The sequence below is a fragment of the Corella eumyota genome, chromosome 2 (assembly GCF_963082875.1).
Source record: "Corella eumyota chromosome 2, kaCorEumy4.1, whole genome shotgun sequence".
NCBI lineage: Eukaryota > Metazoa > Chordata > Ascidiacea > Phlebobranchia > Corellidae > Corella > Corella eumyota.
The window spans coordinates 8,295,348-8,310,406 of record NC_137491.1 but is presented as its reverse complement, the minus strand read 5'-3'; the positions used below and the strand labels follow the sequence as shown (position 1 = coordinate 8,310,406).

Genomic DNA, 15,059 nt, shown 5'->3' with positions numbered 1-15,059 from the left:
ACAATTGTATTTTCGTTCTAATCTTATTGTTACTACATGATAGCTATCAGCTGGCGGTACTCACGTGCGACTTAGGCCTGTTATTACCTTCGTGGTATATAAGCAAATAAAGGAAACATGAACTATAAAAAAGCTATTTTTTCGCCATTTCGTGCTAACGTTTGTAATATAAAGGTGCCAGTTTGTAATTGCCTCCTAAATTTTTAACGTTTAACATTTAACAATGAATGCTTGTGCATTTAAAGCTAACAATGCATGTCTTATTTTTTACAAAATTTTTTTTAACCTTTTTTAAATCTTAGTCTTTAAATGGTTTGTAGTGTACCAAGTAAACTCTGACAAAAATTACAAGTAAAAAAGTTTGTTAGATTTACTTTTTAAGTTCATGTTTTTAAAACTAAAATGTTCAAAAACATGTATACTCAACAAATACAAAAAAAACTTTAAAATATTTGCTCAAAAGTCATGGTATCCAACGCACAGCAAAAAGTATAGGCCTTCTCCCTGCCCGTCTAACCCCGTTATGTTTTTTTTATAGCTAGGCGACATAGAGCTATTATGCCAGCTTTAAAGTGGTCAGTGTCCACACTCGAGCACACTTGATTCCGCTAAACGCACTTTGTTGTTGTTAGAGATCGGGTAAGAATATTATTTCCCAGGATTTTTGTGTTTTTTGCTTGTTGATATTAATTAAAAGATTCAAGTGTTTTATGATATTGATTTGTTTTGGTTTTGTATATAGTAACTGTCGATTGAATTATTGATAATTAATCACATTAAGTAATTGATTATATGTTTTGATATCATGTTTAATGACATGTGAATCTTTAAATAAATAAATTTAACTTTATTTTTGTTTAACTCAAAATTAGTTATTTTTACTGCTTGTTAATCACATCAACATTGTATAAGCAAAATTATTTTTACAGGTTAATTAATAAACTATTAATAAAATTATTTTGATAATAAAAAATATATTACTGTTAATTTATCGAAAGATAATATGTTTTAGTATTTGAAATATGGGTAAAATTTTTACTAAAAATATGTAACTTTTTCGTGGCATGGGCCCTAAATATGCTACAAGCTCTGTTCTCATACCTTGCAGGCATTTGCATAAAAAACGTTTTTGTTTTGGAAAAAAATATAACAAACAATCAACTAAAGTTGTTCCTGAAAATTAAGAGGTGGTTTCAATCAAATAACTATACATTTAAAGGTGATTTAATCAATATATTGCAGATTGTAATTCACTAATTTTTGTACATACTGATCTACGTAAGTCTTTAAGGTCTTGGCCTTTTGTAGTTTAACAACTTATAATTTAACATATTATTTTTTTGTAAATTAAAAAATATATAACTAAAAAGTGTTTTGACTGCTGGCTGTTTATTTAGGGTATTAAAATTTTTACTAAATGTTTAAGTGTTTTGTTATCAGGTATTTCTGTATTTGGTCTGTAGGTTGTTTTTTTAAGTGACCATGGATCCATCTAAAAATGGTGTTTCTAGACATGTCCAGTCAAGCATGACAATTGGTATCAAACCTGGAGGTACAAAAAAGTTAACCATCAAAAATTTTAAATGTAAGTTTGGTTTTGTAGAATGAACTTTATTATTTATATGATATTTTAGATTGATCTACTTTTAACCAAAATGAATTCTACATATTTAATGTATTTAATAAAAAATTTATTTGTGTATTTTTTGTAATTTGTGTCAATTAGTTGTAAAATAAACCAAGTATTGCATAGAATTATCTATAGTTTTTAATTTATTTTGTTTATTTAATATTTTTATTTTTTATTTTGGTGTTTGTAAATTAAAACTTACGAACAAATTTTTTGTGCAAACAAAATTTTACAAGGTTAGCTAAATCTTCTATTCTGTTAATATTTAATAATAGTTTTTTTATTTAGCAAAACCAATATTACCGGTAAATTATGAGGCTGAAACGTGGAGAAAATTGGAAGAATCTGTATCTGCTATTCACAGATCATCATTTATTCGATATAGTTTAGAAGAATTGTACAAAGCAGTTGAAAATCTTTGCTCGCACAAAATTGCTAAAAACCTATATTCACAGGTTAGTCAAATTGTATTTTGTAATGTAAATTTTAATTTATCGATTGAACAAAAATTGTTACGATATAAAAGGAATAACTATGCCATTTTTCCACTTTTTCGTAGTGATTTTTTTAATTTTTTTTAGTTAAAAGATGTGTGTGAGGTTCACATACAAAAACAGGTTCATGTTTTTGATGATGATATTCATGGTGAAGCTTTCCTTCGTAGATTGGACCAACAATGGAATGAACATTGCCAACAAACTGTAAGTTAATGCAAGTATATGCCAAACATTTTGCATTTATTTGTTGTGTACATATTTTGTGTATACATGCTTTTATTTGTAGTATATATATATATATATATATAAAATTTTTTATTTTTTTGTTGTATACACTGAATATTTTTTTTTTAAACATGTATATTTTTAATATAAATTTTATAGTTTTACGACTTTTGTAATTTGTTTTTAGATAATGATCAGATGTATTTTTCTTGTCCTGGATCGAACTTATGTTTTACAAAATGCAATGCTACCATCATTATGGTAAAATATTTAAACTAAAATACTGCAGTTTATATTTTTAATAGTCCATTAACCCATGTCTTAACTTTAACAGGGATTTGGGTCTTGATTTATTTCGTGACAATGTATTGAGCAGAGAACATGTACGAGAAAGATGTTTAACAGGGTTGTTGGGGTTAATTAAGAGAGAAAGAATGGGAGATGCTATTGAGAGAAGTTTGTTAAGAAATCTGCTCTCAATGCTTAGTGACTTACAGGTAATCGTATTTTGGTTTGTGTGAATTTTTGTCGTTTATAAATGAAGTATATAAATAACACAAATTGGTGTCCATTTTCAGTGTTTGTTTTAACCTTTAGTAACAACTTATATACAATTTTATAAGCACATGTGTTTTTCCATTTTCTAAATACATTTTTTATTATTTTAACAATCTTGTAAGAATTTTTTATGATTTTAAATTACAATTGAAAAATCGATACCAATTTATGTGTTCATGTGTAACTTGATATAAAAATAATGTAAATATTAATAAACCGCTTTTATTTATGACAGATTTATCACACTTTGTTTGAGAAAAGTTTTTTGAAAGAAACCGAACACACTTACTCGTCTGAGGGAATTTTAAAGAAGAATGAGATGGAAGTTCATGATTACTTGTTGTACACTGAACGAAGAATCGCAGATGAAAAGAATTTATGTATTTCATGCATGGATAGCACCACATTGTAAGTAGAGGCTTAGTCATGGTAAAAGCTTGGGTAAAATTTATGATTATGTTACACTTTTTTTTGTTAGTTATATTAAGTTATAAATCTTGATTTTAATATAATTTATCTTGTTGTTTGCTTAATAGAGTTTATAATAAAACTGCCTTAATTTATTTAGTTAATTTTTTTAAACATTTTTTAGTATTTTTTTTATTTGTGTTTGTTTCTAAATATTAATTGTATTTACAATAATTAGTTTAATTAGTATCAAAAGTTGCTGTTTCATTCTAAAATATATTTTTTGCCTAACTTAAAGCAAACATTTTCCAACAGAAAACCACTAATATCATGTGTTGAAGAACAATTAATTTCTAAACACACGGAGTCGCTATTGAGCAAAGGATTAGCTGAACTACTTAGTGGAAATAGAATTGATGATTTACGGAGGTTTTATCGACTTCTTGGTACCGACAAACAAGGCCTCAATATGTTATGCAATCATTTTAACCGTCATGTAAAGGTATTGTTAGTTTCTTGGTTTATTATTTTTATAACTTTTATTACACATCCATGTTAAACTTTATAATGAATATATACGCTATGATAAAATGATTTACAAAATATATTAAAAATTTTTTTGTTTTTTTTAGATTTAAGAACTGTTAGTATTTTTTTTAACAGTTGTAGTTAAAAAAATCAAAAATTTTTTTTATTGTTTTAAAATTATATTTTTACTCTTTATTGTAAATTTTCTATAAGGAATTTTTATTTTACTTTTAGAATGTTGCAAGTGCTATAGTAATAAACACTAATGCTGAAAACACGATGGTGCAAGATCTTCTCGATCTAAAAGAAAAACTTGACAACATTGTTTCAGACTGCTTCGAGAAAGATGAAAAATTTGTTGAAAGTTTGCGAGAAGCTTACGAGAGTTCTTTAAACAAGCGACAAAACAAACCAGCAGAGTTAATTGGTAAATTCTGGTTGTTTTGTAACTAATGTATTAATGTAAAAAAAATTATAAAAATTTGCAAAATTTTTTTTAGCAAAATATGTCGATCAACGAATGAAAAGTGGAAACAAGGAATCCACTGAAGCAGAACTCGATCGCACGCTTGACAGAATTATGTTATTGTTTCGATTTATTCATGGTTTGTGTACAGAATTTTAATAAAAATATTTGCGAATATAGAAAAATTGTTTTACTGGCAATTAAGTAACAAAAGCGCTTACTTTAAATATAATTTGGGGGTAAAAATAATGCATTTTAAAAGTCACTTTTATAAAACATACCACTTAAATTTTTTTTGTTTATTCAGGTAAAGATATTTTCGAAGCCTTTTACAAAAAAGATCTCGCTAAACGACTTTTGGTTGGCAAGAGTGCCTCGTTTGATGCAGAAAAATCGATGTTGTCCAAATTAAAACAGGAATGTGGAGGGGCTTTCACTAGTAAATTAGAAGGAATGTTTAAAGATATGTTTCATTCTTATGATCTCATGACTCAATTTAGACAGGTTTGGTATTATTAATAGTAGTGTTTTTTTTCACCTATTGTGAAGTTGCTTGCACGGTTTAGGATTTATTGAGCATGTTGCAAGATAATTAACCTGATAAATGATTTTGTGCCTAGGTCGATCTAAATTATGAAGCATGTACATCAACAGGTAAAATTTACCTTTTTTAAATTTTTAAATTTTTTTTTCAAATTTTTACAGTATCAATCTACTAAAACAGAAAGCAAACCCAGCCACCTTGACATGTCAGTTAGTATTTTAACTATGGGATATTGGCCAACTTATACACCCATGGAAGTCAGATTACCTCCTGAAATGGTAACTATATTGTAATTTGGAATAAATAGGTTCAAAAGATAAACTAAAATGGAATAATGTCAGTTTTTTTAAGAATATAATTTTGATTTTTTTATAATTTTAATCAACATTGTTTAAAGATTGAGTTTAGGCATTAAAACAATGGGGCCTATTTTAGTTTCAAATAGTCTTTTTTTAAAATTTATTTAATGTTTTTTTTTGATAATTGATGTTAATATTTTTGGGTCATTAATTTTAGGTAAAGCTTCAAGAAAGTTTTCGAACATTCTACTTTAGTAAACATTCAGGTCGAAAACTCACTTTTCAGTCAACTTTAGGTCATTGTGTGTTAAAATCCCAATTCAAACATGTAAGGCTTTTCCTTGTATTTAGTTAATAAATTGTATTTTTTTTTAAAACTTTATTAAAATTCATTTAAAAATTTTTTTTGAACATATTATTATTTAATTTTGTATGATATTTAATTTAAAAAAAAATAGACACCATTAACCGGCAGCGTGGATTGTACTTAAAACACTTACTACACTACTTAAGGTCGTGTGTTCTATCCACACTGCTTTCATGCTGTAGCGCCTTTGAGTAAGGCTCTATAAACAGTATGAACTTCTGTTAAGCCAACATTTAATTACCAGCTTAATTTTTTGGCAATTATAATTTATAATTTCCCAAACTGCCAAAGACTACTTGAGACTGGGTCTGGGTAATAGTTGTAACTCTTTGGGTCATTAAGTTGACTTTCCACATTGAGGATAAAAAGAAAAAAATAATATATACTATTTAATTTTTTATGACATTTAATTAAAAAAAAATAGACACTAATAATTATTTTAAATTTTTTATTTAATTATTTCAATATTTTAAATTTAATTTAAGGGCAACAAAGAGTTACAGGTATCGTTATTTCAAACCCTTACATTACTTCTATTTAATGAGGGTGACAAATTTACAACAGAACAAATACAAAGTGCAACTAAGATAGAGGAAACTGAACTAAAACGAACTCTCCAATCGTTAGCCTGTGGTAGAGCAAGGGTTTTAACCAAAGTAATTAAAATTTTTTTAAACTTTGTTATTTTTTAGTATATATTTAATTTTAAATTGTAATTTTTTTATTATTTTAGAAACCTAAAGGAAAAGATGTGTCAATCACGGACGAATTTGAATTTAATTCTGATTTCAAACACAAATTGATCAGAATTAAAATTAACCAAATTCAACTCAAGGAATCCGTGAGTTTTTCTATCAAATAAACATTTTTTAATTCTTGATCATTTTGCAAAATAACTTTTATTACCGTTTTTTCTTGACGTCAGACATTGAGTTTCGTTAAAAAAATTGCGTTAATTCTATTTGTTAAATACCATAAAATTTTTACAGCTTTTTTTTGAAGTATGTTTACCTTGAAAGTTAATATCGTAATAATGTCACTGAACTTTTAACAACGACCTCTTTCTAACTTTATAGGAACATAAAACATTAAATAAATATGAGATGATTATTGCAGTTGATTAAAGATTAATATATCCAGATTAAACTTTTTTTTTAATTCGTGTAGTTTTTACATTTTACATCGCATATTATTTAAATTTTTGAAATTTTTTTTTGAAATTTTTTCTAAAATTTTTCTTTTAGGTTGAAGAAAACCAGGATACTACTGAAAGAGTTTTCCAGGATCGCCAATATCAAATCGATGCTGCTATCGTTCGTATAATGAAAATGAGAAAACAACTCACTCATCAACTCTTACTCACCGAACTCTACGAGCAACTCAAGTTCCCGTTAAAGGTAACTTTTTGGTGTCTTTTTTTGTCAAAATAGCTTAAATAATATATGTAAGTATTTTTTTTTAATTATCCTCGATATGAAAAAGTCGACTTACGACCCAAACATGAAACATCAGTTACCCCAACCCAGTCTCGAATTGACCTTGGCAGTTTTGAATCTTATTGATTTATGATTTCCTGATAATTAAGCTGCTGATTACAGTAGTTCATATCGTTTTTAGCGCTCTACTCAAGGGGACTACAGCATAATCTCATGGGGGTTTAAACTCAGAACCTCATGTAGTAAAGCCAATTGTTTTATCACTACACCAAGCTGCTGTTTTTTAAAAGTTTAATTTTATTTTTTTAGCCAACCGATATCAAAAAACGAATAGAAAGTTTAATCGAACGAGATTATATGGAGAGAGATAAAGAAAACACAAACTTATATCACTACGTTGCCTAATAAACATTTAACTTCATTCTTAAACATTAAGCCCAATCAGTATTAGTGCCAAATGCTAACTTGTATATTATACAAGTTCTATTTGTATTTGCATTACTACCTTTTAAAACTGACTGATAGGCAAAAATGGCATTTTTTGTCATTCTAATATTGCTATGTTATTTTTTACACTAGTGACACTTGTAAAAATAAGATTTGTAAAAAATAAGCTTATTTGCAGTTAATGAAACATTTATTATCATATTGTTTGGCTTATATTTTGGCTATTTGTCATTTTGTTAAAGTTCCTGAAAAAGTTGTTGATTCGGCGTTTTTGGCCAATATTGTACAGATATAGTATCATGCAAATGTGTCAAGTTTGTGTATGTAGTTATTTCTTTTGTACAATTAAATTCTTGGCTTTATTACAATTTGTTTTTCAATTTTTAGGCAAGATAGAAATAAGGCTTATCACAAAGTAGGATTTTTATTCCCTTTTATTTATACAAAAAATTAAGAATAAATAACTTTTATCCTGCAAATTTTAAAACCTATAGACAAATTTCAAATCCTAGATTTTGTAAAAAGTCCACTCCTAATTGTCTATTTAAGTGAATCATTAGCACAAGTATTTTATTTACTCGTTTGTCGACATTTTTTTCTTTCTCGTTTAACGATTTCGTAAAATTTTATGGGCATTAACCACATAGTAAAAAATCTTTAAAATGCGTCATAGTTTTTACGTGAGACGGTCTTAGATATTCTGGTATTCTTTAAAATATGTAAAATAATATTAAAATAAACAAGTTATTGAAAAAAGAATTCAAAAAAAATTGAAGTTAATGCTTTGGAATTTCTTGTATAGGCTATTATATTTTGAGATGTATAAAATTAATTATTTTAAGTTAAATAAAAATAGTTAAGTTACCTACCAACTACAGATTTTTTATTTAATTTAGATTATACACCTACACTATTCTAAATGCAAAAGGCGAATTTTTCGATTCAATTTCTAATATTTAACTTACCTGTGGATTTCTAATGGTCACGTTAGCACAATTTAACGACAAATAAAGTTCTAACTTTATAGTTTTTACGATTTTTTAGTAAACCTGTCGTTACTTTTGTTCTACCTTTAAAAACATCAAACGATTAATTTAACATTTTTATGGCCATTTACGTAGCCTCATTATATGTATCACCTGTTATAACACACCTCTTAACCAACTTGGTATTTAAATCAGACTTACTATCCAACCGAGAGGATCTTGCTTGAAACAAACAATTTCTTGTATTGGTTTATAAAGGCATTAATAAATTAAATTTATGATTGTGTTTTTATTTATGAAGGTGTAGTTTAAAAATTTAAATATTACTTAGGTTTGTATACAAACGAACGTGAATATGTTTAATGTTAGTAGCCAAGCTGAACTAGTTAACAATCCTGACTTTGCTGAAATTCACGAAAGTCCGAATAACTATGGAGCCAAATACGCTCAACTTTTTACTGTTTTTGGGGTAAGTATAACAATGCAATTTTATTTAAATTTTTTTTTACATTTGAAAAATTTAAATCAAATTTTGTACTTGCAGATAATTCATCTTATGCTCGGTATTATTTGTATTAGTTTGGAGATTTACTTGATTACGATTAACTTAGAAAACCAATTGCAATATTTTCCTTACGTGGTTCCAGGCCTTTGGTTAGGATCATGTGTAAGTCTTAACTAGTTTTCTATCTAATTTTTATTGATAATTTAAAACGTACAATGACTTACTTGTGTTTTACTAGTTTTTTAATTGTTTATAACAGGCTAATAAACTCTAAACTTAATTTAAATATTTCAGTACGTTTTGGCTGGGTTGTCTGGCCTTTTATCTGGATTCAAACCTGAATATATAACGGTAAGCACACTTTTTAATTAAAACAAAATCATTTAATTGTGTTTGTTTATCTTTATGAAGGGTTATATGTTTTGTTTTAGATTATAGCCGGTTTGATATTTTCGTTAGCAGCTACGTTATTCTCAATTATTGGTGTTTTTATGGAACTTATTGCTTGTGTTGGTGCCAAACAAAATATTGATCAAGGAGAACTTCTTGTAAGTAAAAACATTTAGTGATCTTAATATTAATAATAATCCATACCACTTAATTGGTTAAAACTTCACGGAATTAAAAATACGTTTTTTATTTAAATTTTAAATTCAGATAAAAGGCCATGTTTTTTATTTAAATTTTTCCCTATGATACTCTTTTTTTCCAGGATACAATTTTTCCCATTCATATCACATTGGGGATATTTACAGTAATTGAAATCATTTTGGGAACTGTTCATTGTTCGCTTTGTGGAAATGCGGTCTGCTGTGTCAGTAACCCTCACGTGGTAGGAAAAGAACTAAGTTTTTAAATCTTTATTTTGAATTTTTTGTTTTTAATTTTTTTGCTATGGAAAAGCTGCGTTTTAATAAACTTTATTTTTTTTACTGTTTTTTAATGAGTGTAGACAAATAATTAAATGATGTTAACTGTTGAATTTAGTACGAAAAAAGATCATTATACCTGGCTCAAACAACTCAGCCGACTAAATGCATGTACCCTGCCAGTCCTACTTATGGTAATTATAAACTTTTAAAAAGTATTTTTAATAAATATTATTAAATAATACAAACTTAAAACTTTAAAAATGATATTTTGTATTGTAAATTATTGCTTATGTTATTTTTGTTTAACTATAAACTGTATATTTTTAGATGAAGTATTCCATACAAACTTTGGACAATCTCCACTGACCGAAAAGAAAGAAAATGCATACGCGGTAATTTTTAATTTAAAATTTTATAGTTTCATCAAAAAATAAAATAAATAAATAAATTTTTGTGTTGTTGCAGGAAATCGAAGACAACCATACACAGTTATAGGAATTGTTAACTAAATATGTTTGGAATTTAGGCTCTTTCTTTGCACCACTTAACTGTTTAATAATTTTTTTTTTTCAACTTGGTTAATACCATTTAATAAAACGTTAACAACATATTTAATACACTAGGTATTTAAAAAGAAATAGCAGACAACGGCAATTTTAATTGCTAACTAAAATATTTTTTAAGGAAGGAATGCTTTAATTCTTGTTTTATTTCACATTTTTCAATTTTCGATTGTTTTTCTCATTTGTAAATATTAATATATTTGTTGTGCAAATTATTTGGTTTTGTTTATTTGAACAAACAAGTTTTTATAATCTAAAAACGTGAAATAAAAAGAAAACTTTTTGAGTTTTTTAAGTTATTCGGAAACGCTCGAATTTGAGGCAAAAATGTGACCTTGGTGCGGCCGGAACTTGGAATCTTTGAATTCGTAACAAGATGTCATACTGTCAGACTTGATACACAAAACAATTGTTTTGCTGAAGTTAAAACATGTAACATCAGACCCACTGCCTAAAATATAAGCCCACTGCGTCACCTAGTGTCTGCTTTAACCGCTGTATAGTTCGACAAAAAACACGCACTCTAAAAAAAAATTCCTAAAATTGTTTAGAAAATAGAAATTTAAATATTTTATTGGAAAAAAAACATCAAGTACGCACGTAAGTTTTTATTGGAAACATTAAGGTGTAAAATAATACACAAGTTCGGTTGTCTAACCCAATTTGAACACCTGCTGCGGCTTCATGCTATATTCTCGTTAGATCTTTGGTTTGATTAGAGAATTAACGTTACAAATGAGTCAATGTTTAAATTGGAGTTTAAATTTGTGTTTTACATTGATTTATTTTGAAGTGTTTTTTTTATCGTTGTTTAAACTGTTAAGCTTATTTACAGTTGTTTTAAATGTTTAGTTTAATTTGAATAAACAAGAAAATAAAAACTCTTACATCATTTAGTTAAAAACTTTTAAATAAAAGCATATGCTATCAAATGTAATGAATACTAAATGAGTATCCAAAATAAAATTTAAATTTCAATGTTTTTATCAGCAACTACGAACGCTTTAAAAGTCTAACGACATCGTTTTATTAAATCGTTTGTCGGTACTAAGAAAATTAAAATCCTAATTTTTTTAATAAAAACCAACAGCAAACAGATTAATAATAATAATATGTGATATGTGTGCATAAGGTATCTCGGATACACAAAACTCAAAGAAAATGTTTTGCTTTTGGCACACAACAAGGCAATAAAACAATCACAAAACTCTGATAAAGTAGAATTTCATTGGCACCTGAAAGCGCAGATCAAACACGCGAACCACCGCGTCATCAAAGCCTATTCCTGCGTAACAATCGACTTTATTACGTCATCAAAGTATTGCGAGGCTACTAAAACAATCGAATTTGGGCGGGATGTATTGTTTTAGGTATACACAACGAGGTTTTCTAAAATCTAATCCAGATCGAGACGGAATCGATTGAGTTATGGCACCCTGCTCGTTATCATAGGCCATAAACTAATTACCTTAATTATTAAAAATAATATCTTGCCCTTTGATGGGATTTGATTTAAACCTTTTTAACGGAAATAAATTTTGGATGAAGTTTTCTTAGAAAAACAAACGGCTTTAAAATTATCACAATACTAGACTTTTACTTTATTGTAATACACTAAGAAGATCTAAACTTTTTAATAAAATGCCGCTTAAAATGTATAGTTAAGTTAAACTTTTAAATATCACCATTAATATTGTTTATACTTGTCAGGTATTAAATGTAGTTTGTTGAAAATTTAGCAAACAAAAAAACAAATCATAATTCCACTTCCTATTTTTCTTTGATAAAAATTCTGACTAAGGCGTTTATGTTTGTTATTTGTATTAAACCGTAAATGTTTATTATTTGTATATTATGATAAACATGATTTTGATTGATCATGGGTCACCTAAAGGATTAATTTCTCTAAAGATTTTATGTAAGCGAACGTTTATTTTCGTAAACTTTTCGCCCGCGTAGCCTCAAAAAAAAGAAAAAAGTTTTTTTTTGGAAGAATTGGTTAATTTCAAAGCCAAGAATTATAAAAGAATCGTGATAGAAACGTTGTTGGAACAATTAACAGGATTATGTGCGATGTACGTGGCAGTGTTCCGAAAATAAACACAAGTGAGCTAATCCCTTGAATTTCTATAAACACTCGACCTTAACTGTCTTGCCGGGTAGCCCATCAAAGAAATTTGTCGATAATTTTTAATTTTTTAAGACTGGTCGAGAAATTGAATTATGTTGGCTATTTAATATTCGTGTGAAAGAATTTTGAAAGTTGAGAAAATTCTTTAACATCACGAAAGTATAAAAAACATTATGTGAAAATTAAATATAACTTTAAAAAGATATGAAATCATTAAGAAAACTTACATTAATTTAAAAATGACTAAAGATAATTGGGTGTTTATATTGAATTTAAAAAAAACTTGTTTAGTTTTTATTGAAATGCTTTTATGAAAATTTAATTTTCTTTTACATTAAATAAGTTTTATATTTATTTTGTTAAAAAAATGCAAAAGGTTTTTATTTTTGAAGCACAATTCCTTATTATTCATAATTGTTAAATGCTAATTTGTTTTGTTTATAACTTGATCATGATTAAGTGTTCGACAACAAGAACTTTTCCTAAAGTGCAATTCTCAATTACATAAAACTTCGTGCACATTTAGCCTAAATTCAACTTGTTTATGTTCAGTATATCAATCATATTGGTCTTACATTTCAATACAAGTTCAGCACGTGTTTTAATTAAATGCTGAACATTACACCTTTGGTTTTATTGTGCAAACATAGCAAATCTTAAAAGAGAAATTTACGGTAATTAGCAGTAATTTAATGGTTACATTTTTCACTTGATTGTATTCGAGATAAAATTTTAATTAACTTTTAAAATTTGTATATTAAAAGAGCTTTAATGTAAAGTTAGAGTTAGTAGTGAAAACTATAATTTATTGCTTGGACCTACATTTAAACATTGTTACAAACATCATAAATGACATTTTATGTGTACATAACCTAGTATTAGATTGGTGTACTGTTTCAGCACGGAAAAAAACTTAAGCATAATAAATAATTAACCGAAAAATGTCATTTTCTCTTCTTAGCTGGATAGGATAGAATTGCTGGCGACTCGGAAAATTTGTACAATAACAAGTTTTACGTCTATTTGTCGACTGTCTCGTTAAATATGTATCCAACGGAGCCGCTGTTATCAGTTTGCGTCAACATATATCGAAATAGCGAAGGTTTAGATAACAATTAATATGCGAAGTTCTCGATTTCAATTAAAACAAATGGTTCCTTTTCTCAAACTGGTCAAGTAAATATTTAAAATTCTAATCAAGCACGGAAAAAGACACTTCATATTATCTTTAGTTCAAGTATATAAAAATAAAAACAAACAAAAATTCATGCGTCAAAGACAATTTTCATTTTTGAAATTTAAATATTGCAAAGCGTTACAATTTATTTTTATTTAAAATTAGCCGGACCTAATTTTAAATGTTTATTACTCCGTATGACTCAAATTCTGGCCTCATTCTTTCGGTTATAATCTATAAAACACGGAAATGCTATAAATTACCTTCGATTCGTTAATTGAAATTTATTCGTTACTGTGTATTTAGTGTATGAGATATTGTTGAATTAGGTTAACGATTTAATGTGACTCAACTTACTTTAACTACTAGGCAAATAAAGTAAGTAGTAGTCTATATAAGAAAAAGTTACATGTGTCCAACATTGGTCAGTATTTACTGGACCCTTATATATTAGACAAAGTGTAAACATCAGGTTATGTTTTTGCAGCCAAAATGTCGCAAAAATTAAACAAATTTCCGGCATCGTTGATTAAAATTTAAACCGCTAGATGCCGCTGGGATTGAGGTGTGACCGCAGTGCGGATTTGGCGACGAGAATTCTTGAGAAAAAGAGAAAGAATTTCAGAAAAATGATCGCTCGAGACTGAAATGCTTGAATTCTTTCAAAGCTCGCGCGAGGTTTTCGGTTTCTTATTTTGAAAGCTGAGAAAGCGAAAAAAAGGCCCGAAAGAAAAGGCCTCGCGGCCGTCTCGCCGATCAAGAATACGGGATACCCGACTCAGTATTATAGCCAGTAACGTTCTTGGCTAGAAGGGTACAGTGTCGTGTTGTGTGACCTTTCTGTTATGTTTTTGTTACGAAGGGCAGTTTAGTTAAGTTGTTTAGTTTTAAAAATTTAAAGCAATAGGAATTGGATTTAATATGGACAGATTTAATTAATAATTTTTTGAAGTTATTATTAGTAACATTAAAAAAAAATATAAACAAAATAGGATTTTAACAAATTAAAAAAAAGGTTAACTCTGCAGATTTTTAAAGGTATATATTTTTGAAATAGTTTGTCAATATTATGTCTGTTTTTGGCAAATTAAAGTAGTATTTTCAGTTTATTTTAATATTAAAAAAATACTATATTAAGTCGAAGTCTAAAATTGCGCTGTATTGTGCAGAGGCGTAATCCGGTAAATGATAAATTACCGTCATACGATCGCCCGTCACAGACAACCGAATCAAAAACCTACTTCGTAGAAAAGTGCCGTGCGATTTAATTTTATTATCTTTTCTCACACAGGTATTTTGCATAGGTCACTTAAAAATAAAGATACTTGAAAATTTTTCCGGAAATTGTCATTCTTCAAAAAGTGGATTATTTTTCTAAACCTAAATTTAATCATTTAAATTGTACATTTTCTATAGGAAA

The 15,059-nt window shown here is 27.5% G+C and overlaps 1 protein-coding gene across 1 annotated transcript; it reads left to right on the top strand.

The window, feature by feature from the left end:
- Nucleotides 1-1,106: 1,106 nt before the first annotated feature.
- Nucleotides 1,107-7,741, top strand: LOC145743448 (cullin-4B-like). Its single transcript, XM_082561408.1, has 17 exons — nt 1,107-1,219; nt 1,441-1,585; nt 1,919-2,085; nt 2,212-2,331; nt 2,540-2,613; nt 2,687-2,849; nt 3,146-3,318; nt 3,634-3,820; nt 4,081-4,273; nt 4,347-4,451; nt 4,620-4,816; nt 5,018-5,134; nt 5,373-5,483; nt 6,008-6,178; nt 6,256-6,363; nt 6,767-6,919; nt 7,268-7,741. Exons 2-17 carry the CDS (start codon nt 1,483-1,485, stop codon nt 7,361-7,363), a joined length of 2,238 nt encoding a protein of 745 aa, XP_082417534.1. The 5' UTR covers nt 1,107-1,219; nt 1,441-1,482; the 3' UTR covers nt 7,364-7,741.
- The last annotated feature ends 7,318 nt before the right edge of the window (nt 7,742-15,059 follow it).